The sequence below is a fragment of the Harpia harpyja genome, chromosome 12, assembly GCF_026419915.1.
Source record: "Harpia harpyja isolate bHarHar1 chromosome 12, bHarHar1 primary haplotype, whole genome shotgun sequence".
Classification (NCBI taxonomy): domain Eukaryota; kingdom Metazoa; phylum Chordata; class Aves; order Accipitriformes; family Accipitridae; genus Harpia; species Harpia harpyja.
In genome coordinates this window covers 27,999,353-28,023,935 of record NC_068951.1, presented here as the reverse complement: position 1 = coordinate 28,023,935, position 24,583 = coordinate 27,999,353, and the positions used below count along the sequence as shown (strand labels likewise).

Genomic DNA, 24,583 nt, shown 5'->3' with positions numbered 1-24,583 from the left:
GTCAGCCATTGCCTCACTCCAGATAAATACTATTTGTGATTTTATACCCACAAAGATTCCTGAGGAAGGATGACTGTAACACTGTGGAGGGGAATGAAATAGAATTACCTGAAAACCTGAAGGAAAGCAAAATGCTAGATGGAAGCTTAGCCCAAACATTTCACTTACTGGTTCTCCTTAGACAAGATGAATTTGGCTACTATTCCCAATATTCTTAGAAAGGCTTATGTACCAAGCAGCCATTCAACCAATCAAATAACAGAGTAACTTATAAATGAATAGAGCAAGGAGTTAATTGTGCAATAAGCTAGTGAGTGATTTTAAAAGGTGAATGAGGAATCCTTTCCATCTATTATTTCTATAATAATGAAATTATGGTTGTCCATCTGCTCTTTTTACCTTTGAGGAAGGGTTTAGTCCCAGCTTATTTTGTTGATGATAATTAGTGTTTCACGTCACTGACCATCTGGAACAGGAGATGTGAGCACTGGGAAACTAACCAAACTTGCTATTAGCAGGAACTGTAAAAGAGCTTCTTTCCCAGAATAGAGGAAATCCCACATAAAGTGATGGTGTCCTTGCTTAATAAAACTTCCTTTCTTTTTTCTCCATAAGCTTTACCGTACAGACCACTGCTATGCTTAAATCAGGGGGAAAAATGCTATGGAGTTTCGGTAACGCTTGTTATAGCTGGAATTTCAGTATGAAAATGGAGACTTGGAACATAATGTTTTCAGGAGGTAATTCTCATCACTGTTTTTTTCACTTTTTAATATTTCATATCCCTTTTTTCAATATCAGCTCCACATTAAAATTCTGCTTCGCTTCTAGTTAACACATGCTAAAGGTCTTTCTAGCTATAAGTTATCTAATTGGCTCTGTTTTGTTTATGCAATTTATTTGAATAGGCAGCCTTCAGTTGCAGTCTGCTAAGCTAGAATAGATTTCAGTGAGTACTGTTACGGAGATTGCCCTCAGGGATGTATGAAAATGTAGCTTAGCTCAAATCAGCTGGGAATGTCTGTACTTGTCATATCCAATCAAATCAGACTAGCTGCAGGTATTTCTGTCCACTTATACACAAACAAACTGATAACATTTAAAAATATGAAATGCAAGCTCAGAATTAAGAACACTGCTTGCAGTGCTTGCAAATCACATCTAAGAGGCAATTATTTAGCTACATTTTCCATACAAATGACCGAATTGGCATCAAAGCTTCTTCATTTCAAAGATTTCTATTGGGAACTCTTCAGAACTGAAGTACACCCTGGTACGAGTCAGCTTATTTTTTGAGCTTTTCCAGATGTTTTTTCTTATCCAAATAACCTTCCTCTAGTGAATAAGACAGATTTTCTGAGAGCAAGATAATTACATACAGAGTCTAATTCTACTTACAGAGACAACTCCCCTTTAGTTTAAAATGAATGTATTGATACTATTTCCCTTGAAGTGTTCCAAAAGAAAGCTCATTTCATCCTCTCTGGATGAGATACTGTACATAAGAGTCTGTCAGGTACTTACAGTAGATCAACACATTTTTCAAGTCTTCTTGGCAGGGAAGACAGAGGAGGAGTATGTATCAGAAAGGTGAGGGAGAGCTTGCCATTTCATTCACTGGGTACCCACCAATACCTATTCACTGTTCAAATCCTTTCCAGAAATACAGTATTGAAGAGTACAGCTATCTCAGAGACAGAGGTTTTGTTACAACAGGATAAATTCCCATCAAAATTCTTTTATTCTTTGGAGATGAAGTTGTGATTACATGAAAGAAGAACCCATTCACACTGTGGGAGAATGGACTGCATATTTCCAGTGGCTACCCAGGAGCACTAGGAAACACTGAAGTCTCTAGTGATCCCTCTGTGAACCTCTCCAGAAGCTACATGCTCTTTGTACAGTTTAATTTGAATTTCATTATTCCAACCTGCTCTAAATGCTTTTTTTTTTTTTTTTACTGACAGCAACGTCAGGTAAACTGGTTCCCACTGCAAGCCTTGATCTTTTAAGACTCAAATCCTTACTTAAGCTACCAAATCTGTTAGAGTTAACTGACATAACTCTCCATTAAATTCTTTTGCGTATGCATATGTGTACATATATACTTCTGTGTGCATGCAGAATCATCCTTAAAGCACATCAAAATAATGCAAATGTTATCAAGTACTCAAAAGTTACATAATGCCCCAAGATTTTCATGTCTTACAGAAGAGGAGTTGAGAGGCACCTTCTGTAAACATTTTAATCAAACGTCATTTTTAGGTTTATTTTTTCATACACAGAAACCTCCATCTCTCCATATCCAAGACATTATTTCAGTGTGCATGTTTCACCTTCTGGATTAGGAACTTCAGTGTTTTCAGAATTTACTTTTGTCACTTGACCAAAGAGAATAATTGATATAAGTAGCATGCAGCTGCCTTCCTTGAGTGCCAGGCACACCAGGAGGAGAGACTGCATACCTCTAGCTACTGCATTTTGTAGCTACTTAAATGGTGAGACTCAGCAAATTTCTATTCTTAGAATTTATTCCAATGGTTATAGAGCGCCACTCTCTCATTGTTTCCACCTGCTTTTGTTTTGGTCTCGAACTTATTCCTTCTCTCTCCTTTATCTTTTCAACAGACAAGGATCACCATCTCTATCTTGCTTTACCCATTACCCTGAATTGCATGACCTACTGCACTACTTCTGCTGCAGTCACCAGTCCTTTTGTCTCTCATCTGAGATGGAAAGAAATAATTTCTAAAGATAAGCTAGGACTCTAAACTCTTAATCCAATCTCCTTCATTCCCTAATGCCAAGAGATACCCTGTCTTTATTTCTGATACACGCTCCTCTTTGTTATCCTCCGTATTACATTGTGACAAACAAAGGAGATAATGAGGACAAGAGAGTGATGCTGCTGGTTCAGTTCTGAAGGCTGGCGAAACAGTAGATGGCAGAGTCTGGGGAGCACCAATTGCAGGAAAAAAAATCATATTTAAGTGTTAAATAGCACATGCCTAACACAAATGAGATCTTAGAAGATTTTTAGCTGATGAAGTTTATCAGATCTCTACTGAGATTTGTCAACTAAACATTTCAGAAACCTTAAAAAATTGCTTGATTTTGGCACATTTGCACAAAGGCGAAAGATGCATGAGTAACAGATGGGTAATTCCTCTTTCCTCCCCTTACAAGTGGCAAGTCTGAATTTCAAAGTGGTACAGTGAGAAAGCTTTGTTATTATGTGGTTGTAAGGTTTCTGTCCAAGATAAGCACAAATGTATTCTCTCTATACTGGTTCTGCAAAATGGCTGAATTTTTAAAAAAAGAAAAAGTCTTCCAAAAAAGTGCAAATGTAACATGGAAATGTAGTCTAAATGGTGTCATTTTGGTAAAGTCACACACCATGAAAAAACAACACCCAAATAAAATTAGGGCATTGCCTAGCATGCTGCAGGTATGAGCTAGGCTGAAAGACAGGAAACACCCAGGACAGCAGTTGTGCTGAGTGACCCTGAGAGAGGACAGTGTGACAAAGCATGTTCATTTCTACTGCGTTTAGGGAAATAGGACTTATGAGTGTCTCCTGTAAAGACCATTGCACCAAAGAAAAAAATCAGTTTCCTCTTAATGTGTTTGGTACTTCGATGTTCCCTAACTAATTGCTAATTGTAATAATCTACATGTTCTGAATGTAATATGCATATGTGTATGTTATTTGGATTCATAATGAAATTTCAGTACATTTCTGGGGAGACTTAGTGACATTAGAATTTGGATTTTGAAAAGGAAGGTTTAAATGCAGTTAAAACTTTGAACAAAATAGCATCCCAACAATACATTGAATAAACTGATACTTGCAATTTTCCCTTAGTAATTTCTCCATTACAAAATCTCACAAAAGTGAAACCATTTTTAAACGTACAGCATTTTAATTTTGTATTCCCATTCATTGCATAATTATGCTCACTTAAAAGAAAACTAACAGTTCTTCCTTTCTACGTTTGTCTACTGATCTGTAGCAAGCACAGGCAGAAACAACAGTGAGAGAGATGAGAATAATAGAGTGCCTAGCAGGCTGCTGTTCTCTGCCTCAGACACACTGGGAAAGAGTTATAGCTAGATTAAAATATTCCTGAAGAAAATATTTCAGCTTCCTGGGCCATTTAACAGTGTACATATTCTTTATTACAGTATTTCTATTCCTACAGAGTAATGTTAAAGGTATTTCTAAACCATCATTTTAGTATGTTCACAGTTTTACATTCTGTTTCTAGAGTTAGCAGGACTTAGCCCATAGCTAGGAGAGCGTTTTCGTTGCGCATTGTTAGAGTAAGGTGAATGCAAAAGTTTGTGAGGCAAAACTCCTTCATTCTAGTAATTATGAGGGTAATGAAGCTACTCAGAATTATTTTCATTTTATTGATAGCTGTGTTTAAGCTTCATGGAACTGCCTGTCTAGGAAAAGTATCTATTTTAAAACTAAGAGGTGGAAATTAGTGCGTTATACTAAATGTTTATCCATAAATCAATGGAGTCTTCACAAATCCAGAAGGAAAAATTGTCTGTTTGGCTGCCTACAATTTGTGTGAGATTTTCTGCAGTGCATTGGATCTAGGCCACAGGTAATAGCAGATACATTAATTTTAAACAAAGGGAGATCTTACTTAGCTCTTTTCATCTTACCGTTGAAGAATAGTTCGTGACCATCTGCCAGTTATATGTCCAAAAGCCTTATCATATGCATTTATGAATAATGCATTCTTATCAAAGCAAGAATTCCCATCCAATATATTTGGTATAAGGTCTCTTTGATTAAGTGATTTGCAGTATATTTAGGAAAATGGGGGGCGGGGGGTTTGTAGGATTTTATTATCCAGATTATTTTCAAGATTCCAATTAGCTTTTAGATTGTTCTTCAAGAGTGGCATGTGTTTACATAGCACTGCTTAAAGTTGGCTTATCATTTGAAACTCCGGTACCAGGAAAAGGGAAATAAAGACTGTACCAAGAGTTTTGAGAAAAATGTCCCTGAAGACAGAAGTCAGAAATAGGGAATGTGTGTGTTCTAGTATTTCTCTTCTTACTATAATCTTTAAGGATAAAAAGAATTTTTACCATTGTGATTGCCTTAGAGTTTGGGACTGAAATTCTATCCACATCAACTTCACTGCCTAACTGCCGATTTCTCCTCTTTGTTTTATTTTACCATGAGTGAAGTTGAGTAATGCTCCAGAGTAAAGGGTGTTTGCAGGTGTCATAATCACCACTGACTTAATGCTTGAGCAAAACAATTTTCACAAGGTTCAGCAGCCACATCTCTGTTGTTCTCAGCAGCCCCAAGCTGCTGAAATGAACCATTGAGGCTGTGGGTAGCCAGCTACAGTTTAGAATAGCTTCAGCCAAAGTAGTCTTTTGCAGCTCCTAGGCAAGAAGAAAAGGTACAAGATGGATGCAAAGCCACCTTTCAACCCACCTGCCATCCTGCCCAAGTCCTATACTCTGTCAGACTACACAGTCTGTCTCTAAACACCTTTCTTGTTCATGCTTTGGGCAATTGCTTTTCAGCCAGCATTTGCTAGAGATATAACTCCAAAGTCTTTTTTTCACTTTGAAATAAGTCCAGAGCTATTCCTCTATCACCTTCTCAGAAATTCTTTCTTTAAATAGGTTTTTCTCTAAAGTGACTTAAATGGACTATACCTTCCCAACAGTGCATTTTTCCAGCAGATAACTATTAGTACATGTGTTGGGATTTGTTGAATTACACCATCTTTGTAGAGTGCTGCCCAGTAATTTTGTTTTAATGTTCTGTGTCTAACATTAAAGGTATAGCAGTGATTTTAAAGAACTTCAGGCTACAGAGTGATAAGGCAACAAGCAATAGGTAAGACTGCAATTTTAAAATTTCTACCATGGCTTGGATTTTTCTTTTTATAAGCTGTAAAAACCAAAATGTTAGCATACTATCAGAAGGTAAATGAGGAGAGCTTCAGGCCTACCTTGCTCCTATTGGAATATTACTGCTGTTCTCTATGCAAGGCTGACTAGCTTTTCTAGCAAGTGAAGTGCCTTTCCCTAAGGTGAAATATCATTCTGTTCATTTGCTATATTTGGATCAGGAACAGAGACCTACAATTCAGAATATCCCTAAATCCCCATCCTCAGATCCAGTATATCAAGAAGACAAAACACGTGACGTGTTTTGTTTCTGACATTATTACTGCCAACACTAGAGCATACAATTCACATCTGGATTTATTTTAGACTTTCTCATGATAACAGCTGCATTTCTTGTCTTCACTTGGATACATTTTTAAAAATGAAAATTGCCATGGCAACAGCTGCAACCATTTATTATAAAGCAATAGAAGTGGAACTAATATTTGTGAGAGGAGCTCTGTTATCAGGAATAGTATTTCATTCAGAAAAAGCCTGTCATTTTTCCCTAGCCTTTCCTTTTTTTATAAGAAAAATATAGAAAATATTTTCAATAATGAAATGTAGGTGGCATTGAACAGCTCAGGAGATTAAAAAGATTTTCTTCTTTAGATTACTGACTCATCTCAAATCCAGATTAGCAAGAAGCCAAAATTATCTGTTTGGTGGGCACATGAAAAAAAATTGATAGGGGTACCAAGATTTGAAAATCTCATTCCCTATGTTCTCAACTGAAGCACAGAGACAGCAAACTGAGTACACAGGGTGTGTCTTCATTGGGGGGGGGGGGGGGGGGGGGAAGATGTGACCTGTGCTTGAAAAGTGTTCATGTCTAATGCAAAGGAAAAATTCATAGGCAGTTTGCAATGTTAACGCAAAATAGTTCAAAATGAACTGTCCTTCCCTTAAGATTTTGCTTCATATCACTTGCAACATAGTATGTTACATGAGATAATAGTGTATGATTTTCCCTATTAAAATGTGGCTAAAGAGGGAAGTTCTTCACTGACCTCAAGGTCATGTTGTTCTAAGTCAGGATTGAGGTAGGGTCATCCAATGTATGGTCCGGGTACATTAGAAATCATGTGGCCCATTTTGTTTGCATCTGTTTCCAATATTTCTCAGAGCATTAAACTTTTTTTTTTTCAATCTCCACAAGAATCTGGGTAGAAGATCAACAAATTGTACTCCCAATGTTGAAAATGTACATGAAATGTAAAACTATTTTCCTATTCAAAACCCTTCCGACTATGATAAAATGCGTTTTGCAAGGACAGACTGTACAGAGACCACATACCGTGTTGTGGACACATACCAAGGATCACATTTCTTCCTACTTATTACACATTAGAGAGTCTTAGGTAGGAGTGAGGAAGAACACTGAAACAGAAAAAACTTTAGATAGACTTTCAGACTCCTTTCACTCTAATTTTTGTGGGATTTAATGTAGTTTATCTTCATCAATTGCATTCAGCATCAGGCCCCTCAGCATACTGCTCTGTTCACAAGTTCCTAAAGATGCTGAAGTTGTGTGAAGGGAGACTGGGGGCTCCTTTCTTAATCTCTTACAGAAAACATTCTGGAAGTGAAAAAGCCCAAGGCTGTTGATAGGCCAGAAATTTAGCACAACACTTTAGCATTGGCAATAGACTATCCATCCACTCCAGTGACTACCTGCATCGTCTAGCAGCAGACTTAGCTCTGTCTAGGATATAATATTTTAAACACAAACAGTAGCTTACAGATGTCTTAAAAAAGAGTACCCATACTTCATTGACTCCTTACTAAACTCTAGGTTGTTCTGAACAAAGATTATCATTCTTAAATTACTTCTGTGTCATGGACAGTTTATTTCAGGGAGGTAACATAGAGGAAAAACAGTAGAAAAACTGAACTATTTCTGTTGTGCCTGAGAAAAATTTATGAAAGCATGTGGTTCATATATTGTATTTTGAAGAGACTGAGATCTGGTAGAAATCTGAACTGAAGAACTGAAGTTTTCTTTCAGTTTCTCCTGCTCCCTCGCTTAATGCTTTGAATTCTTTGTAGCATATCATCAGTAGCATGTTCCCAACTCTGCCCTTCCTCTTCGACATTCATAGGTAAGATTTACATCCTCTGTTACACTTAAAACAGGGCAGTTACATGGAACAGTTGAGGCTTGACAGAACAATGGTAAGAATGGGGTTTGTTCCTGTTTTACTGACAAAGAGGAGAGAAGCAGTGAAAGAACAAGCTACTTGTCTTCATCAAGATAAGGAGAACTGGGCAATTAGAGCTTCCTCATGCTGTCTCTGGGAGTATTGAGCTGTCTACAGACAAGCCTCCTGTGAATTTGGAATGCCGTCTGTAAACAGAAATTGGATGCACCACCCTTGAACACATCAGTCTGGCGATCTTCATAAGCAGAGGGCACAGAAGAGAAAACCTCTTTGAATATTAAATAAGAACCTGCTGTATATGTTCTTTCATTGATCAGCTAAGCAATCTAATATCGCCCCTCCACCTCTTTGTCCAGGTTCATTTCAGGGGATTTCAGAGAAGATTATAGTGTACTGTAGTACTGTTCAACTGTCTAACTGTCGGGGAGAAGTTGATTTAAACCCCAGAGGAGCAGGATGTGAGTAGGACTATGCATTTGTGAAGCATAAGGACTACTTATTATTACAAATGGAAGGCTGCTATTCATCCCTCAGTATTTCACACAGCAGACAGGTTTAGTGAGTTCTGCTACAATGTTATGATGATGAGTCAAACCCTAAATGAAGGGAGTACTGTCTGACATAAAATATACGTTATTTTCTGTTATTTCAGTCTTAAGCTTTTCCTGAGCAAAATCATGGACTGTGAGATTCTAAGAAAATTACGGTTCAATAAAGGTTTAGTGCAAACTGTTTCCGCTGAATCTCTAGTAGTTGCCCATAAGGGCAAAGGATTTTTCATAGCTAACCAAGCTCCTTGAAATGTTCCTTAAAGTGCTTGGGTCATATTCTACTTTTTTTGTAACACTAGAGTAAATCTGGAACAACTGCGTTGAATCAGTGGAGTTACTTCAAATACTCATCATTGTAATGGTAGTTTGAGGCAGTTTCTCATCTAGAGCGCTCAGGCAGAATGACAGTAAATCATAGTCATTTAGCGGTAATCTGCTGCAGTGTTCTAACATGTATCGCTCAGTGCAGGCAACCATGAGGCTACATCGTTTTATCAACAGAGAGGTAGAATTCAATTGACATAGATAAATGTCACAGTTATTTGCAAGAGTGCAGTCACTGTAAAAGACCAGGGTAGTTGAAAGGCTTCATTATCTCATTCTGGAGTTATCCCAACAATTTTAGTACGAAAGGGGGGTTTAATTAAGACCACTCATCCTTCCAGTAATCACCTTCCCTACATCTTATGGACACATCAGTCAGCATCTTGTTAGTGTACTCTGATGTTTTATTCTTTGCCCTCCATGTGCATAGAGTAAATTAAGTCCCATAGTATCACATTTGCCACTTTTGTACAAATAAACCTGAGCTGTGGATGGAATTAGGCCTCCAAGAGCGCATTAAACTCCCCTACATTCATAGAACACTTGCAATTACACATTAATTCAATTTTTGTCTTTCAAAGGAGATGTATCATTTTCACTGAAAATCCTTATTTCAAGGTCTCATCACCCTGGACTAATGGTAGGAACTGTCACATAAATGGAAGGTTGTGTAAATGTTTCTGATAAATATTTATCAGCTCTGCTCTGAGTAAGTTTGGAGGCTAGTGGCTCAAAGGCAAGAAATTGAAGGATAATACAAAGGTCAGGAATGCTATAATGAAGAAAAATAACGCAAAGATGATAGGAGATAAAGATGTAGCTATATATGAAGAAAGTAAGCGCTGCACACTATTATTAGAGAAATACAAATCATTAGATCATTTTACAAGTTCAGATGGTTGGGTCTAGAAGTGTGAGAGCTGGGAGTGGATGATAGCTCTCAACTCAGGTATCAGGAGTAGGGAGACAAAAAGATAGTTCAGGCTCATAGATAAATGTTAGTAATAGTGTTAACACATACAAAACATATGATTCCCTTAATGGCACAATATATATCTTTAAATTTTAGGTTCTCTTTTTGGTTTCTACCATTTTCTTTTTGTTCAGGAAATAGTTTTAGCTGAAATGTATCTTGGGGATTATTGCACTTCTTGGGTGCCCGAAGATGCCTTCACAAAGTATGAGGTACATATTCACTGGATATGCTCTGCCTGGGTTGTTTAATTAGCATGATGCAGCAGATTTGGTTCAAACAACATACAGGAATTTACTTCTTTTTTCCTCCAGATACTGACTGGAGAATTTTTCCTCGTTCATTGTTTCTTGTTAATTCAGAGGGTTAGTGATTTGATACATCACTGGTTTGTAACTTTTACAATCATGTTTTCTACGCAGAAAAACTGCATATTTTTTACAGTACTGTTCTAATTCATAAGTTCTGTTTTGTATAGGCATAAGTGATTACAGAGAGATGCAAGGCAGAGGAGAAATCCAGCTCTTCATGTTAATACAATAATAATTTAGGTAGATAGATAGACAGACAGACAGACATCTGTTCCTTGGTGGTTGATTCTTTGTTTCTACTTTCTTTGCACTGTATCCATCTTCACAGTTGATGAAACCACTAAGAGCTCCCTAACTGAGAGGACAGACTTCAAGCTGTTCTAGATACACAGACCATTTCTCTTTATGCAACGTTTGAAAAGAATGGAAATTAAACACTGAGTTGGATTACACTTCTGATATCCAAATGAGAAAGGATCATAGTTGCAGGCACAGAAATCTGTAAATTATGTGCCTTTTGATATGATCAGCTCGTAAGTAAGGACAGTCAGACACTGGTAATAGCATAACAGAATGCAGCAAATGCTGTCACAGATGGCCCACTATCAGCCATTTGTTTTCTGCTGATGTGCTTCATTCCTCTCAAAGATATAAGACAGTCTTTTTGGAAAAGGGTTGTCACTAGAAAATGACTGTGATACCTTCAAATAGATTTAGGAAAATTAGACATTCAGAAGCAATAGCAGTCATTTAAGAATGAAACATTCCTATACCAAGCCTCAGATAAATGCAAACATTTACAAAGAATTTTAAGTCCAGGTTGCTGTTCATCGGGATTTCTTTCTGACAAAGATAAAAATAGGGTAGTATTTGCCTAGAACGAGGTAATGAAAAGTTAAGATACTTGTCCAGAGATACATTAGGGTAGCACATACCATTTCTCAGATGCATAGGGGTAGAGAAGCTCCACACCAGATCAGATGTGACTTTAGACTTGAATTTGTTCAACCTGCAGGCCCATTAGGTCATTACTCATCATCAAAACTATCATCTTGCATCTCCTTTCTACATGTCTGTAGTGACTACAGGTCTGTAGTGACCGAGTTCTAATCAGGACCAGAAGGAGGGGGTGTTCCCAGCACCTCCTAGCACCCCTGTCAGGAGGAGCCGGCAGAGGTTTTTACTGGGCACCGGGATATTGGGTTCAACCCCATTGAGGTGGGTGAGCTACCAGGTCGGCAAGGCAAAGGCGGTGGAATTTTCAGGGTAAGAATAGGATCACCATGATAAAGAGATGGTTTCCAAGGCTCCCTAAGGAGCTAGAGCAGACTTCCTAAGGGTAATGGCTAGGGAGCCAGAGAAGGAGGGAGAATGACAAATTTTCTGCAGTCCTCGATGTCTGAGGGTAGGTGGGAACTAAGATCTGCATTAGAGAAAGTCTACCTGGAACACCACAAACTACTCATTTTCTCTGACTGCACTGCAAGCTGCTGCCATGTGTCAGCTCAGGCCTGAACACAGAAGAAAACAGAAATAGTTACCAGTGTAGAAAATATTTATCAGTAACTGCCAAAAATGATTCCTGATGAGCTAAACTGATTTCTGACTGCCCGAGTTAAGGGACAGAGTCACTCAAATTCTGCAGCTGCTTTGTAATACTGCTGACAAAAACAGTAAGCTATCCAGTTACATCACGTTACTGAGAATGCTTTGTGTCACCTAAAAAGGAGCCTGAGTCTATCAGTAGAACTAGCCTATGATATTTTATGTTAAGTGAAAATCTCGCAGAGAGCCTGATTTCCTTTTTTTATTTTTGTGCAGATGTTGCTGTTCCTCATAAATGGGAAAACTTACATTTTCCATAAAGTCTGCGACAGCTTTACCTTTCTGGCATGGCTGGTGCTTTGACATCTGCCATTAGCTAGCCCCTTTGGAACTGATAATAAATCCATTTTGAGAAAGTTTTCCATAAACAGTAAAAGCCTTATATACGACAACAGTAAGTGTTAGTCTGGTTTAAAGTAATCAAAATAAAATGTCCAATAATAGTTTATAAAGTCTGGAAAAGCCTAGAAAGGAACAAAAGGACAGACAGAAAAGAGAGAAAGCAAATATGCCATGATACAGAGAAAAAGGAACAGAGTGTAATCCCAGCTAGAAGATAGTTTCTAAAATAACTGCTAGACCTTTTTTCTAGAATTAGAACCAATAGCACTGCTCACAGTGTGCTGAAACCAGGTTGCGAGTGGAATAAAAACGATGACGTGATGTATTGTCAAGGAGAATAAAGTTTTGGCTATCCAGAAAAATGAAGGTTCAAATGCTAGCCACTTGAGCAGTAACTCAGCCACCAGTAACTTTTTTTTGCAGTTCTTGTACACATATAAATAGAAAGCTTAATATGTGTATTTCTGTGAAAGGCATGTTTCTGGAGCCTTAATTCTCTAAATATTTGCAAATATCAGGAATAAATTATAGGGAGACAGATTTCTTTACACAGCAGGATGTACAGAAGACTCATCTATGTTCTTTTTATGCACCTTCTGTGCATTTGTGTTGCTTACTGATCACTGTTTCAAACACATCTGAAAAATACAATAAGTTTGTTTGTTGTTGGAAATTTTCATCTAGAGGATCTCTATATATTTGCCTCAAACTAGTGTTACAATTGGCTGCTTTTGCTAGTCCTAAAGCCTTCCTGCACTGGTATGTCTCTTTTTCAGTCTCCCTTAATTGTCTGCAAACCTTCTCTAATTCATATGTGCTTTTATTGGCTTAGCATACTCACATCCCAATCTTATCTCATTTATTTTCATTTTTATAGTTCATCTACTTACTATTGCTGTGTAAGGAGCTATTTTATGAGGAAGACTGGAAGGCTTTACCAACCTAAAACTTGCCAAGAGAAGGTGTATGTGTCTGATGCTACGCATGCGCTTTCACATCTAGCTTCTAGTTCAAACGCTTATATTTTGGGAAAATTACAGTTCTGTCTTTTTGGCTTTCTTCCAACACTTTCAGGAAAACTATATAGTTAAAAAGTTGTGTGGGAACAGAAATTACTCAGTTCGATACACTTCTCTGAAAGCTCCAAGTTTTCTAACATAGTATAGTGACCTACCTTTTTCTGTATAAGCATAATGTCAGGAAAAAATAACCTTCTTTCCCTCTTAAAAATAACCTTGAACTCTAGAATATTTTTTTTCCTGCCCTGTTTTATTTTTCTTAATTAGCAGCTGATGAAATCCCCATGTAGTTCTATAATTATTTAGCACCTGAGGGAGATCCCACTTCATTCAATGAAGGTATGTTAAGGAATATCTGACCTTCCTGTATTTTCAGGTATGATTTTTTTTCTTTAGATTGTTCCTGATTCTCCTCTGTGCAGTATTATTTGGTGCATGATAGTGTGGCAAATAGGAATGGGGCCACTGGGCAAGAGAAAACCCTTTGACTTATCAAGTGGAAAGAAATCTTCCTCTCCAAAGATAATAAGCTGTTTGTTTTCATGTCAGTGAAATAGACAGAAGAAGGAAGAAAGGAATAAAACAGCTTGTTTACTGGTTATTTGTAATCACTGATCCCACATCATTCTATTAGAAATTTTCTGCTGTTTGCACACATTTTACTTCTGATGCTTGAGTGTATTTTCTTCAGCATATTGCCTTTTTCTAACATTCATCTGATACATGTGTTGCATCACTTTGGCTTATATCAAAAACAAGAATCTTTGTGTTGTTCCACTAATTACAACTGATTAACATCTCTCTATTTGATGCTGCCACACTAGCCCTAGGCATGTCAGGCCTTGATAGGAACAAAAGGTAGGATACAAGATTTAACTTCACCTACAGATTTTTCCTCAAAAAACTTCCATGACTTACTGAAAAATCTTTGCTCTAATCATAAATGCTTTCAGTTTTTTTTAAAAGGAAAATACATTGTGCTGTATTCACAGGCTGGGAAAACTTACAGGAAGAAAAGGATCTTATGAATAAATGAGATTTTCCTTGAGAATAACTCAAGATATAAAAAGTAATCAATTAAGATGTAACTGGAAACATGACAGGACACTTTCTATTGCAATAGCACTTATGCTTGTCATGGAGACCTTTAGTATTATATCCCTATGTAAGTCCATAGAAAGAAACATTCTTCATCATGCTGAGCTTTCATCCTGAAATGATCTTAACAGATGAGAGGAGGGAAGCAGCAGAATGATCAGCGTGGTACAACTGGCACAAACTGTTAATCCTTCTTTCGGTTTCAAGCAAAAGCTACCATCCTACCTTGCAATTTATTGTATAAGTAAATATTGCCTGTATTTCCTTTTTGAAAGCTGTGAAAGCACTTTACTCTGTCCATTGTTATTTGGTCAAGGAAGCACAGAATTAGAAAGAAAAAAGGATCTGTTAAATAGTTTTCTGATATAGAAAGTGCTGGCTAATCCTTATAAGAACCAGCAAGGAAGCTATTATTCTTAACTCCAACCTGAAGGAGAGGCAGAAGTTACGAGACTTACATATGGATAGATAGTAGGCACAGGGGCAGGTGTTTGTGAGATATGTCTGTCAAGCATTCAGTGAGGACCCAACAAAAATCTCTTATTTCCTATCCCTCCACCCTATCTCATTATGGGTGGCAGATAAATCATATCTTTGCCATTAGTTCTGTTCATTTATCAATCTCTGAAAACAATTTTCTACTGCATTTATTTTCAGGATTTGCTTAATCCCCCTCTGATAAAAATTTACAGAAATAAACCCTTTTTTTTTTCCTTATACTAGTTCAACAATTAGAAAGCCTCTAATATTTAAAAACTAAAACAGTTTCAAATTTAGCATCAAACTCCCACACACCGCTTGCTAATGAACTGTGATCAACCCCTTTTGTATCAGGCACAGAGAGCAGATAGCAGATAGCAGAAATGGCAAGTCATGCCAAAATGTTTCTTGAATTGCTCTCTGAGGAAAAGGAAGAGTAGAGGCACTGTAAGTTTAATTCTGGTTCTCTCCAGAGTTAAACTTTGCAATTTTGTTTTTAGGTCAAATAATTGGCTTGGCAGGAAGTACTGGAATAAACAGGATAAAATCCTGTTCTGTTGAAATAGAGCTTATATAGAAAAATTACCGGGTAAATTAGTATGTATTTTAGATCCTTGAAAGAGTTAAAAGTTAGCGTTAAAGAAGAAATGTATTCAGAAAAAGAAATAATAGCTCTAGTACAGAATAACGCAAAATGAAAAATAGAACTAAATACTCTTTGAGCTGCAGGGAAACCTGAGTTCTGGAAAGATTTAGACCAGGAACCACAGTTAGCATAATGAGCATATGTTGTCTTATGGTGCTTTTAAAAAATCATGGGGTTTGGGGGGCATATTGAGTAGAAAAATTTCCCAGTGAGAATGAGTCACTCCATATTTGTTCCTGAAATAACTACATTAAGAATAAGATGCTTTCTTCTAGTTTTCTCCATACCCAAAAGTTGTTGGTAAATTGGAGGGCAAACTGAAATCCTAACTGGTCTTAACAAAGTCAACTTTTCTTGCCTTAAGGTTAACATACTTAATAAAAAGTCAGCTAATGGCTATAGCTTACATTTAACTACTAAACTTTCACTCCACCTCAAGATTTTTTTGTTTTACTTTTTATTACTGAGCATCCCTCCTGTGGGCAGAGCCTATTAATATAATAGAAGAGTATTCCTTGATTTTAGGGTGTAGTCAGGCTGACCACTCTGAATTCACCACTCAATGCTTGCGGCAGCACCAGTGGCACAAAAGATCATTTCCTGATTTATAATTCAATGAGCAACACAGAACAGCAGCTGCAGTCTCTGTATACTTATTTGGGGCAAATATCAGAGAACCAAATGGCTGCTTTGCTGTCAAGACACACCTAAAAGTTTTAGATCTAACAGTTCCAGTTACACTACCAAATAGCTTCAACTTTAAATAACTAAACCGAAGCCCTCCCTAAGTATACAAAATACACTTAGTAAATTAGACTGTAAACATACGGTATCATAGCTGGTAGGATTTCCTTTGATAGAACTATTCCGTCAGTTTAGAGAATGTATCTATGGCTTAACATAGTTCTCTGTTTCATATGGAGTCTAAAACAATACATTTTGAGTAGGCCAGAGATGACAAATGTTTCAAGAATCATCTGAAGGCAAGAAAAGCAAAGAATTATAACTGACCCCTGTGTCTAACAAGAGTCACAGTTGAAAGAAGACTGAAAATTTAGATAGCAACATGTTGTCAATTAGCATTTCCTCTGGGAACAATATTTTGTGTACTTATGTTAATAGCACTTTCCACTACAAATAATCGCGCTAGTTTTGTAGTGGTGCTAATCAGCCTAACTGGAGATAACAGATTTTGGTGCTTAGTAATTTCTGTTGTAGTGGGTAAGTATTCACCACTCATATTTAGTGGTGCCCCACCATATGCCTTTAGAATCCTTGTGCTTTTTTTACAGACTGAAAGCATGAAATCTGTTTTTACACATCTTGATGTTATTTGGAGATTCCTAAATGAACGCAACTGTTTAGAAAATCCTCCATACAGAGCTTCACCTCTAAGCCTCATCTCCAGATGGAAGACATCAGACTGCAGGGATCACGTTCTTGATATGCAAGAGCTTAAAATATTCAAAACATTTTAAAAATTCTAAATTTTTAATGCTTAAAATACCAATCATTTTCCAGCAATCCAAGCTGCTTTCTGGAATCCAGTGCCAAGCTCAGTACATTTTCTATGACAATGAACGTAAAAGACCTACAGTACTGCAAGCAACAGAACCACAAAGATCTAAAATGTTGCTTAATTAGTTTGGGAGGCTTAGAGCTATTTTGTATCTGTTAAATTTAATATTTCAACAAGAAAAAAGGCATACATACTTGGTGTTATGAGTGTCCTGGGCAATAACTGACTAGTAGCAAATAACAACCCTGAAACTCTCAAAAATGCTTTAGTGCACGGCCTTGCCTTTGGTGGTGGCATTTCCCATTCAAAAATACTCTCAATGGCTGTACTCAGGGGTTGGATACAGGAAATGACCTTTGACAACTGCAGCAGTTTCTTTCTGTGGGACAATGTTCATTCTGTCTACAAGGTTTCCTATTGAGCTCTTGATATGGTTTCAGCTCTATTTATGAAGGGTTACACCAAGAAGGGAACTACTAGGTGGTTTATGACAAGATTGCTGCTGCAGATTTGGTACCGACTGTGATTTGTGTCACCCATTTGAGCCTCAGCCATAAAGCTGCACTTTTTATCAAGAATATTTGTGAATATATAACTGCTCTGAAGACATATGGCCAATAAATAATTCAAAGTTATCTATCTTCCCTGCAGTTTTCTTATACATCTACCACCTTTTAATGTTTAGTTGGCCTGGAAACGATATTCTTTATGGCACTTCTAGTATAAAAATGTTTACTGACTGGCAGTAGACTATTGATTTCCAGTGTGATACCTTGAAAATAAACCGTTCCTCCCCAGTCTCCATCTGCTTTGCTCTCCCATCTGCTATCAGCCCAGAGAAGCCTTGTTTTGCATTTTGGGTCCCTAAAAATGTCCATTTTCAATTATTGATTCAAAAATCGTAACAATGTGATTGAATTCATTATTCCTTTTTCTCTCCCTCTCCCCCATCCTTTTGTTTTCTTTTCAGCTCTATATCCATTTACAGTCCTAAGGAGAATCCTAATGCGTTTGATGCTGCTGCTTTCTTCCAGTCAGTGGGAAATTTCCTGGGGATCTTTGCTGGATCATTTGCCATGGGATCCTCTTATGCTGTTGTCACAGCTTTAATATCCTTTATGGTTTGTTTTCAGAGAAAAAAATCTATATATGTTGGAAAAATGTGTGATATCTGAGACTGACCATCTTTAGTTTGAATCTGAACATTTTCACTGTTGATTCAAGACTTTGCAAACAAACAGTCAAGTCATAAACTGACAGGAAATGTCACTTGTCAGAATCCACAAAGAACTTCATATGCAAATTTCTTTTTAACATTAGGCAAGACTCTGATCTTTATTTTACTATTTGTAAATAATTACATTTTTAGGAAAGTGTTTTGAAGTATTTTGAGGTTAAAACACGAATTTATGAACTACAGCAACTTATTTATGAACTACAGACTAGCAGCAATTATACAAAAATACAAGGCAAACGCGACTACAAATCAAGTCAGTCAGTTTACCTAAACTAGAAATAAAAGGTGTATCTGTTGCCCTCCATTTTTTCTTGTGTTTTACAGTTCTTCATGTAAAATACTATTATAGAAAGAGCAGCAATTTTCATCTTTCTTGTATTGATGCAAATGTAAACAAATGCCAGTTTGTTTACAAAACTGGACAAAATTACTTTCTTTTCCCTTTTTCTGGGCAAAGAATATCAAATGCAACCAATTAGGCATTAGTTCAAAAACCACAAAAGTACCTGAAATAGCCGACCTGTAGAATTCACCTGTTTAAAACCTGTGCTGGATTTTCCTCCTTGTTTGAGATAATTTAGAAGCTGTGCAGTTTTTCCTGAATTCAACTTGTATAGATGAGTATGGTGGGGGAGCTTGCTTTCTTTCATCCTTTATCAGGTTGGGGGCAATTTTAGCTTACAAAACAGGTGAGTTTTATTTTTCCTTAGTAATCTTCTAGCACTTGACAAAATTTACAAAGCTGTGTGAGTTTCCAATGTTGGAGACAGGTCTGTTTTTTCTCCTGTCCTGGAGTGCCTTCTTATCAGCAGAAGCTGCTGGTCTTACAGGTACGTGTCACATTTTACTGAATAAAAGCAGTTTTATAACATGCCCCTACTATGGGAAAATGGCGTGTTTATTTTGGGCACAACATCATATATAAAGCTTCTAAAAGTCAGTTGCTATATTGGAGACGGTTTCATCTTTAAGAACAAATCTGTAGAGACACCAAATGGTTCTTCCAGACAAAGACTTATTATTAGGCTAAAGTCCTCAGTCTTCCTCACGTTCCCTACATTGTCCCATCCCTATTAGTCACACTATTAATCCCACTATTTTCTGCCCAGCTATAGGACCAAAGATGATGGTAAGTTGAAGAAAGCAAAAATACAGTACCATATGACTGTCAGAGACTGTGCTCCTCTGCATGCACTGCATGTCCTGGTCCCTCCTCCTTTTTCCCAACTATCAATGACTAAACAGAGGACAGGGTCATCCTCAGCGTTGCCAGTGGGTTGCAGACACCTCTGGATTTAAAAAAAAAATTGCATCTTGTTCAGTGCACCTACATAAACACCTTTTGCAACAGGAGAGGTACAGTCATGTCCCAGTGACAGATGGAAAGACGTGTGATCTGATTGGTTTTTAGTTAACACTGAGAAAGAAATTGTACAATCACAATCAAGTACATACCCCGGGACTGCTTCAAAGAGTCCACAGAAGTTTAGGCAAAAACTGTAAATGGATAGTTTACCTAGACAGCAATCTATTTTAGAGTATATAATTGTAAAAAGCCTTTTGAAGTCAACAGTTATATTTTTACTGACTTCTGTGGAGCCAGCATGTTACTTTTTTAATAATAGCCACACAATGAAACTATTTCCAAATGGGTATTAACATTTGCATCTTCTGGCATCTTTGCTTATTAAATATACAATTTTGCATCCTGCTTACTAACAAAATCTTCAGGCCAATGAATAAAATGAGGGGTGCATGAATGGAACAAAAGGGTGGTATTCCATCACATGGAGAAAATCAGATACCAGCTAGAATAAAAGTCCATTTTGTGTCTTAACAGCTCTTAAATCTGTGACATGGTTACTACATAAAAATGGAAGCAAAGGAGGATGATAGTTAATCACTTACCTCCTACTGGAGGTACTGATTTCATATATATATATATATATATATATATATATATATAAAAAATATCTGAAATAAAAGACTATTATTGAACACCACAGATGGTTTTTACAGTAGCCATAGTAAGGAATTTTAAATGGACAGAGAGAGTGCCAGAGAAAGAGAGTGGAAACAAAGTAAAGTTCCAATTTAAGGGGAAAAGTTAGAAAAATGTTGGGAAATTTAGCTATTTCTTATAAATAAAGTAATTGATACGGGCATGTAAGAGAGAATTGCTCTGCCAACACACAAATTCCAAGGAAAACATATCAAACCCTTTTAGGTCTGTCACTAGCCTTTATTCATGGGTGTGTTCTGAGTTTCAGGTAGAAAATTTTTAATTACACTGTTGTGAGGAGGCAAAGTTTAATCCTGAAAGTTTTATCAGTTGAATCTTTGTCATTTAGTTTCTGTGAAAGGCTTTTGTCAGAAGCTGTTAGAGTGGAAAAACCTCATGGAGCCTTTCTTGTAGCTTCAGAAGTTCAAAGCTGTGTTTTGTAAATGCATTGACTTTATTAGTACTGTGCTAACATCATACTTTAGAGTGGATATTTTTAATTGTCTGGTTTAACCATTTATGATGTTGCTTTCATCTTCTCTCAGTCTCATCTGAAATAGCTCCAACTCCCCTCCTTTCAAAATATGACTTTAAACGTCCAGTTCTGCAGGAGAGTTACTGGGTTGGTTAAGAAATTTTCAGCCAACTCAGGTTCTGTTGGAGGTATAGATTTCAGAGGTGGCTCTGATTTCTCATACCTGTGCTAAGGAAATCTGTGTAAAATGCAGTTACTGCGTGCAGTCCCCCGCACGGGCGTGTTATGTACAAAGCACCTGTTGCAGAAGGCACGGGGAGCCCAGGGAAAAGCCCGTCATCCTTCAGAACACATTCAGCTCTTAATCCATACTCTGTCCCAGTCTTTTCCAGCTTACTTGCTTTGCCCTTTGACTATCTCAATGCACACACCACTGGTTTTACAGTCAAGTGTGTCTATTCTCAGAAGCAATCATTAGAATCAAGAGAGCATCATAACCATGCAATGACACTGCTGGACCACTCCAATCAATGAACTAAATTCCTAGTTTGAAGTCTTTGACTTCAGTAGACTTGCTTCAAAAATTAACTTGATCCATTGTACATTTACACTTCTATTCATCTTGGTTTTCCTTGGTTATTGTGTTTCCTCTGTTCATTCCTTCTAAATGAACTTCAAAGGATTAACACTAGACACCAGTATTTCCCTGTAGCTATCAAGTAATGTAATTGCAGAAGATTTTATTCTTATAATGCTTTCCACACTAGTTCTTCAATCACTATGAGCCTTTTGTAGTCTAAAATTGAAGTATGTCATAATTTATAAATAACGGGTTATAATGTTTTTGTGTAGGTATAGTAGGTGGTAGAGCTCACTTGTTCAGCTTGCAGATTTTTTAAATGAAATGTAAATGGAGAGTGGTACGGGCCAACATTTTGTAAAATATTTTATTCCTCTACCTCAAGATATCCCATGATACATAACACACAATATATGGCCCTAACCCTGGTTGAAGAATGGATTTGATCAAACTAGCAAATCAAAATAAAAATCTGGGATGACTACACAATTATTGTTATACTGATAACTGTAAATTATAAATTAATGTTATGGTTATTAATTTTATAGCTATATCATCAAGCTGTGACATATGCATGATAAATTGATTCATATACAGTAGAATCTAATTTGTGCACTTTCTGATTTGCCCTGAAGTATATCATTCCTGACTGCTGAGCAAAGTTGTAATAACAGAGTACTATAGTAAGGTCAGTGTTGATATAGTCGCTTTCATTTTCAAACTTCATTACAGAGTATTTACTAGTAGGCTATGAAAAAAAATCATAAATAATTTAAACACTTGTCAAAATAAATGAGGAAAGTACATCTTACATTTATTAATTGCTTGTTCTCTTGCTTTATAATTAACAAAATTTGCTAATTTTTAAATGATCACTCAGGCATTAGTCTGTGAAAGATTCCATGATGTATATGGTCATTTAGTGTTCACCTCAGTTAGACCCTCTCTGTCTACAGCTATTTGAACTAAGTAGATATTCAGATAAAAAGAGATTAATATACCTGCAAAAATGCACTCAAATATATGTATGTGAATTTATTTGCACGTATGTATTCAATTAACGCATACTTCAAAGTCACATAGAATTTATCAGTGGAAAAGCATCAAAATTATGGCCAACCACCTCTGATTTTTACATGCCAAAGACACATGCTATGAAGCTAAGAAAGACAATAGATCTTGAAGGAAAAAATGTTGGAGGGGATCATCTTTGTTCCTTTCCTGCTTTTCAGAGCCCAGCCCAAAATTATTGTTTTCTGATCATTATAAAGGAAATAGCTTGTGATAATAAATTACTGCTGCTTCCTTACCCTCAGCAATTCTTGTCTGAACATTTTGTGATATGTCTGACACCTGCCTTCTTATTCAGGAGCTCACAGGAGAGCTAGTGAGAAAGCTTTTCCTCAAAAAATAAATAAGCAGCTTATTATGACTGATGTACTCAGGACAAGTCCAAAGATCTGGTCTGTCACTCGGGCAGTTTTTTGCTACCTTTGTATTTAGGCCATAGCAAGAACAAACATCACCAACTTCCATTTGCTTTAGTACTGCTGACAAAGTGCATTTATTCTCATAGCTGCTCACTGTTCCTATCTGTTTGCTGTAATTTGTCTTGGATCCATCATCCACCTCATTGCTTTTTTAAAATATTGTGACCAGTTCTTCTTGTATCACTCTCAGAAGGGATCTACCAAAACATTTCTGTCTGCAGTTCTGAGCACTGTGAGCACAATGCGGGTTGGTACCTGATTGGCTTCAGTTCACTGAGCTGACATTATTCTATGAAAGGAGGTTATTCCGGGCTTTAAATTCTAAACTTTGTGATTTTCTTTCCTTTATTCATAAGTAATGGGCCATGTTGTGTCATACAGAGAAGTAAGCAGTCTCCTCCCAGTAAGGAGGGAGAACGGATAGCTTAGCTTCTAGGTCAAAAGGAAGACGACCTCAACTCTCTTAAGCTGTAGTTCTGCCACTCCTAGGAGGAAAGGATGAAATTTGGGTCTAATTAGGAAAGCAGACCCATAGTGGATAAGAAGATGGCATTTCCACTGCTGTGCAGAGACAGATGACAATTGGGATAGTTTGCTTACTAATCCATTACTTGCCTGTAGGACTTCAGAGATGGCTCTGGATGATTTATGTGGTATTCTAAGATGGGGAATGTCAAGTGGATCCTGTACTTTAGAGGAAGCTCTAGACATGCTTTGGTGACATATAAGCTAGATCCAACACTCTCTGCAGTTTCCGTTATCCCATTTGCCCTTTCAACAGCATCACTTGACCAGACTATGCACACACTTGAGTCAGTGCTTGGGTCTGGCTAATTTAGGTGCTGTTGTAGGTACAGCCTTTTAAGACAGTAAGGGAAAAAGAGAAAGGTGATTGTTTTTAGAGAAAAGTACATATTCTATCGTGGCATTAGGCTGAGATCAATGATCAGTTGCATAAAATGAGGGTAGTGGAGTCTTATTGCTAGTGAATAGGCTCAGGATAAACAGGGTAAGCGCTCTTAGCATGTCTAGAATAAAACCTGTTATGTCTCACCACAGGAGTTCCAATCTAAATTGAATTCAGCGATTCATCTGGGATTACAAAAGTAAAACACTGAAGCTCAGGTCTCACTTGAAGCAGCCAGGTGCAATACCAATGATTGGTCCTCAGATGAGGGCCTAAAAAATTCCCTCAGCTCTGTCTTTTGTTGCTCTCTGTCACTTCAACATAAAATCAACCTCAGACAACTCCAGAGATGAAAGCTCACGAACAAAGCACCAGCTTTGGTTCTGCAATGGTGCAGGTCTGGTGAAAGAAGCCTTAAATCTTGGCTTTAATATCAAGAAAATGATTAGTCACACTTCATACCCTCAGTGAAAATGGACTGAATAGGGATATGGTTGCTACTGGGTTTATAGCCTTATTACTGCAACAATTTGATGCAGAAAACAGTGCCTCATTTCTTGCCACTCATGCACTCAGTCTGCACTGGGTTGTACCCAGTAGGTGCTGTGGAGATATTCAGACATAAATATGACTCCGAAGTAAACATTACATGATTTAAATAATTTCTCTATTACCCAGTCCTCATTGTTCTTTTTTTTACACATTTCACCACCTTTGATGAAAGACCAGTTCCCGTTGCTTGATTTACTGTGGGATTTGCAGTATGTTGTGCATCATTAGAGAGGCATCCCTGAAGCTCTGGAATGCTTTGAAGTTGGGATGAAAACCTGTCAGTTTACCTACAGATCTTTCCAAATGAAGTTATACATTTTATCCACTCCCTTGTTTCCCCAGAAGGTAGAGGTTTGGGGTCTTTTTTCTAAATTCCTTT

General features: G+C 37.2%; 1 protein-coding gene across 1 annotated transcript in view; it reads left to right on the top strand.

Moving 5' to 3' along the window:
- Positions 1-24,583, top strand: part of SLC9A9 (solute carrier family 9 member A9) — a 219,552-nt gene that overhangs the window by 70,315 nt on the left and 124,654 nt on the right. Inside the window, exons 7-8 of the mRNA XM_052804257.1 lie at positions 17,932-18,070; positions 18,923-19,028. Coding sequence (XP_052660217.1) covers positions 17,932-18,070; positions 18,923-19,028 — 245 coding nt within the window. The remainder of the gene's footprint in view (positions 1-17,931; positions 18,071-18,922; positions 19,029-24,583) is intronic.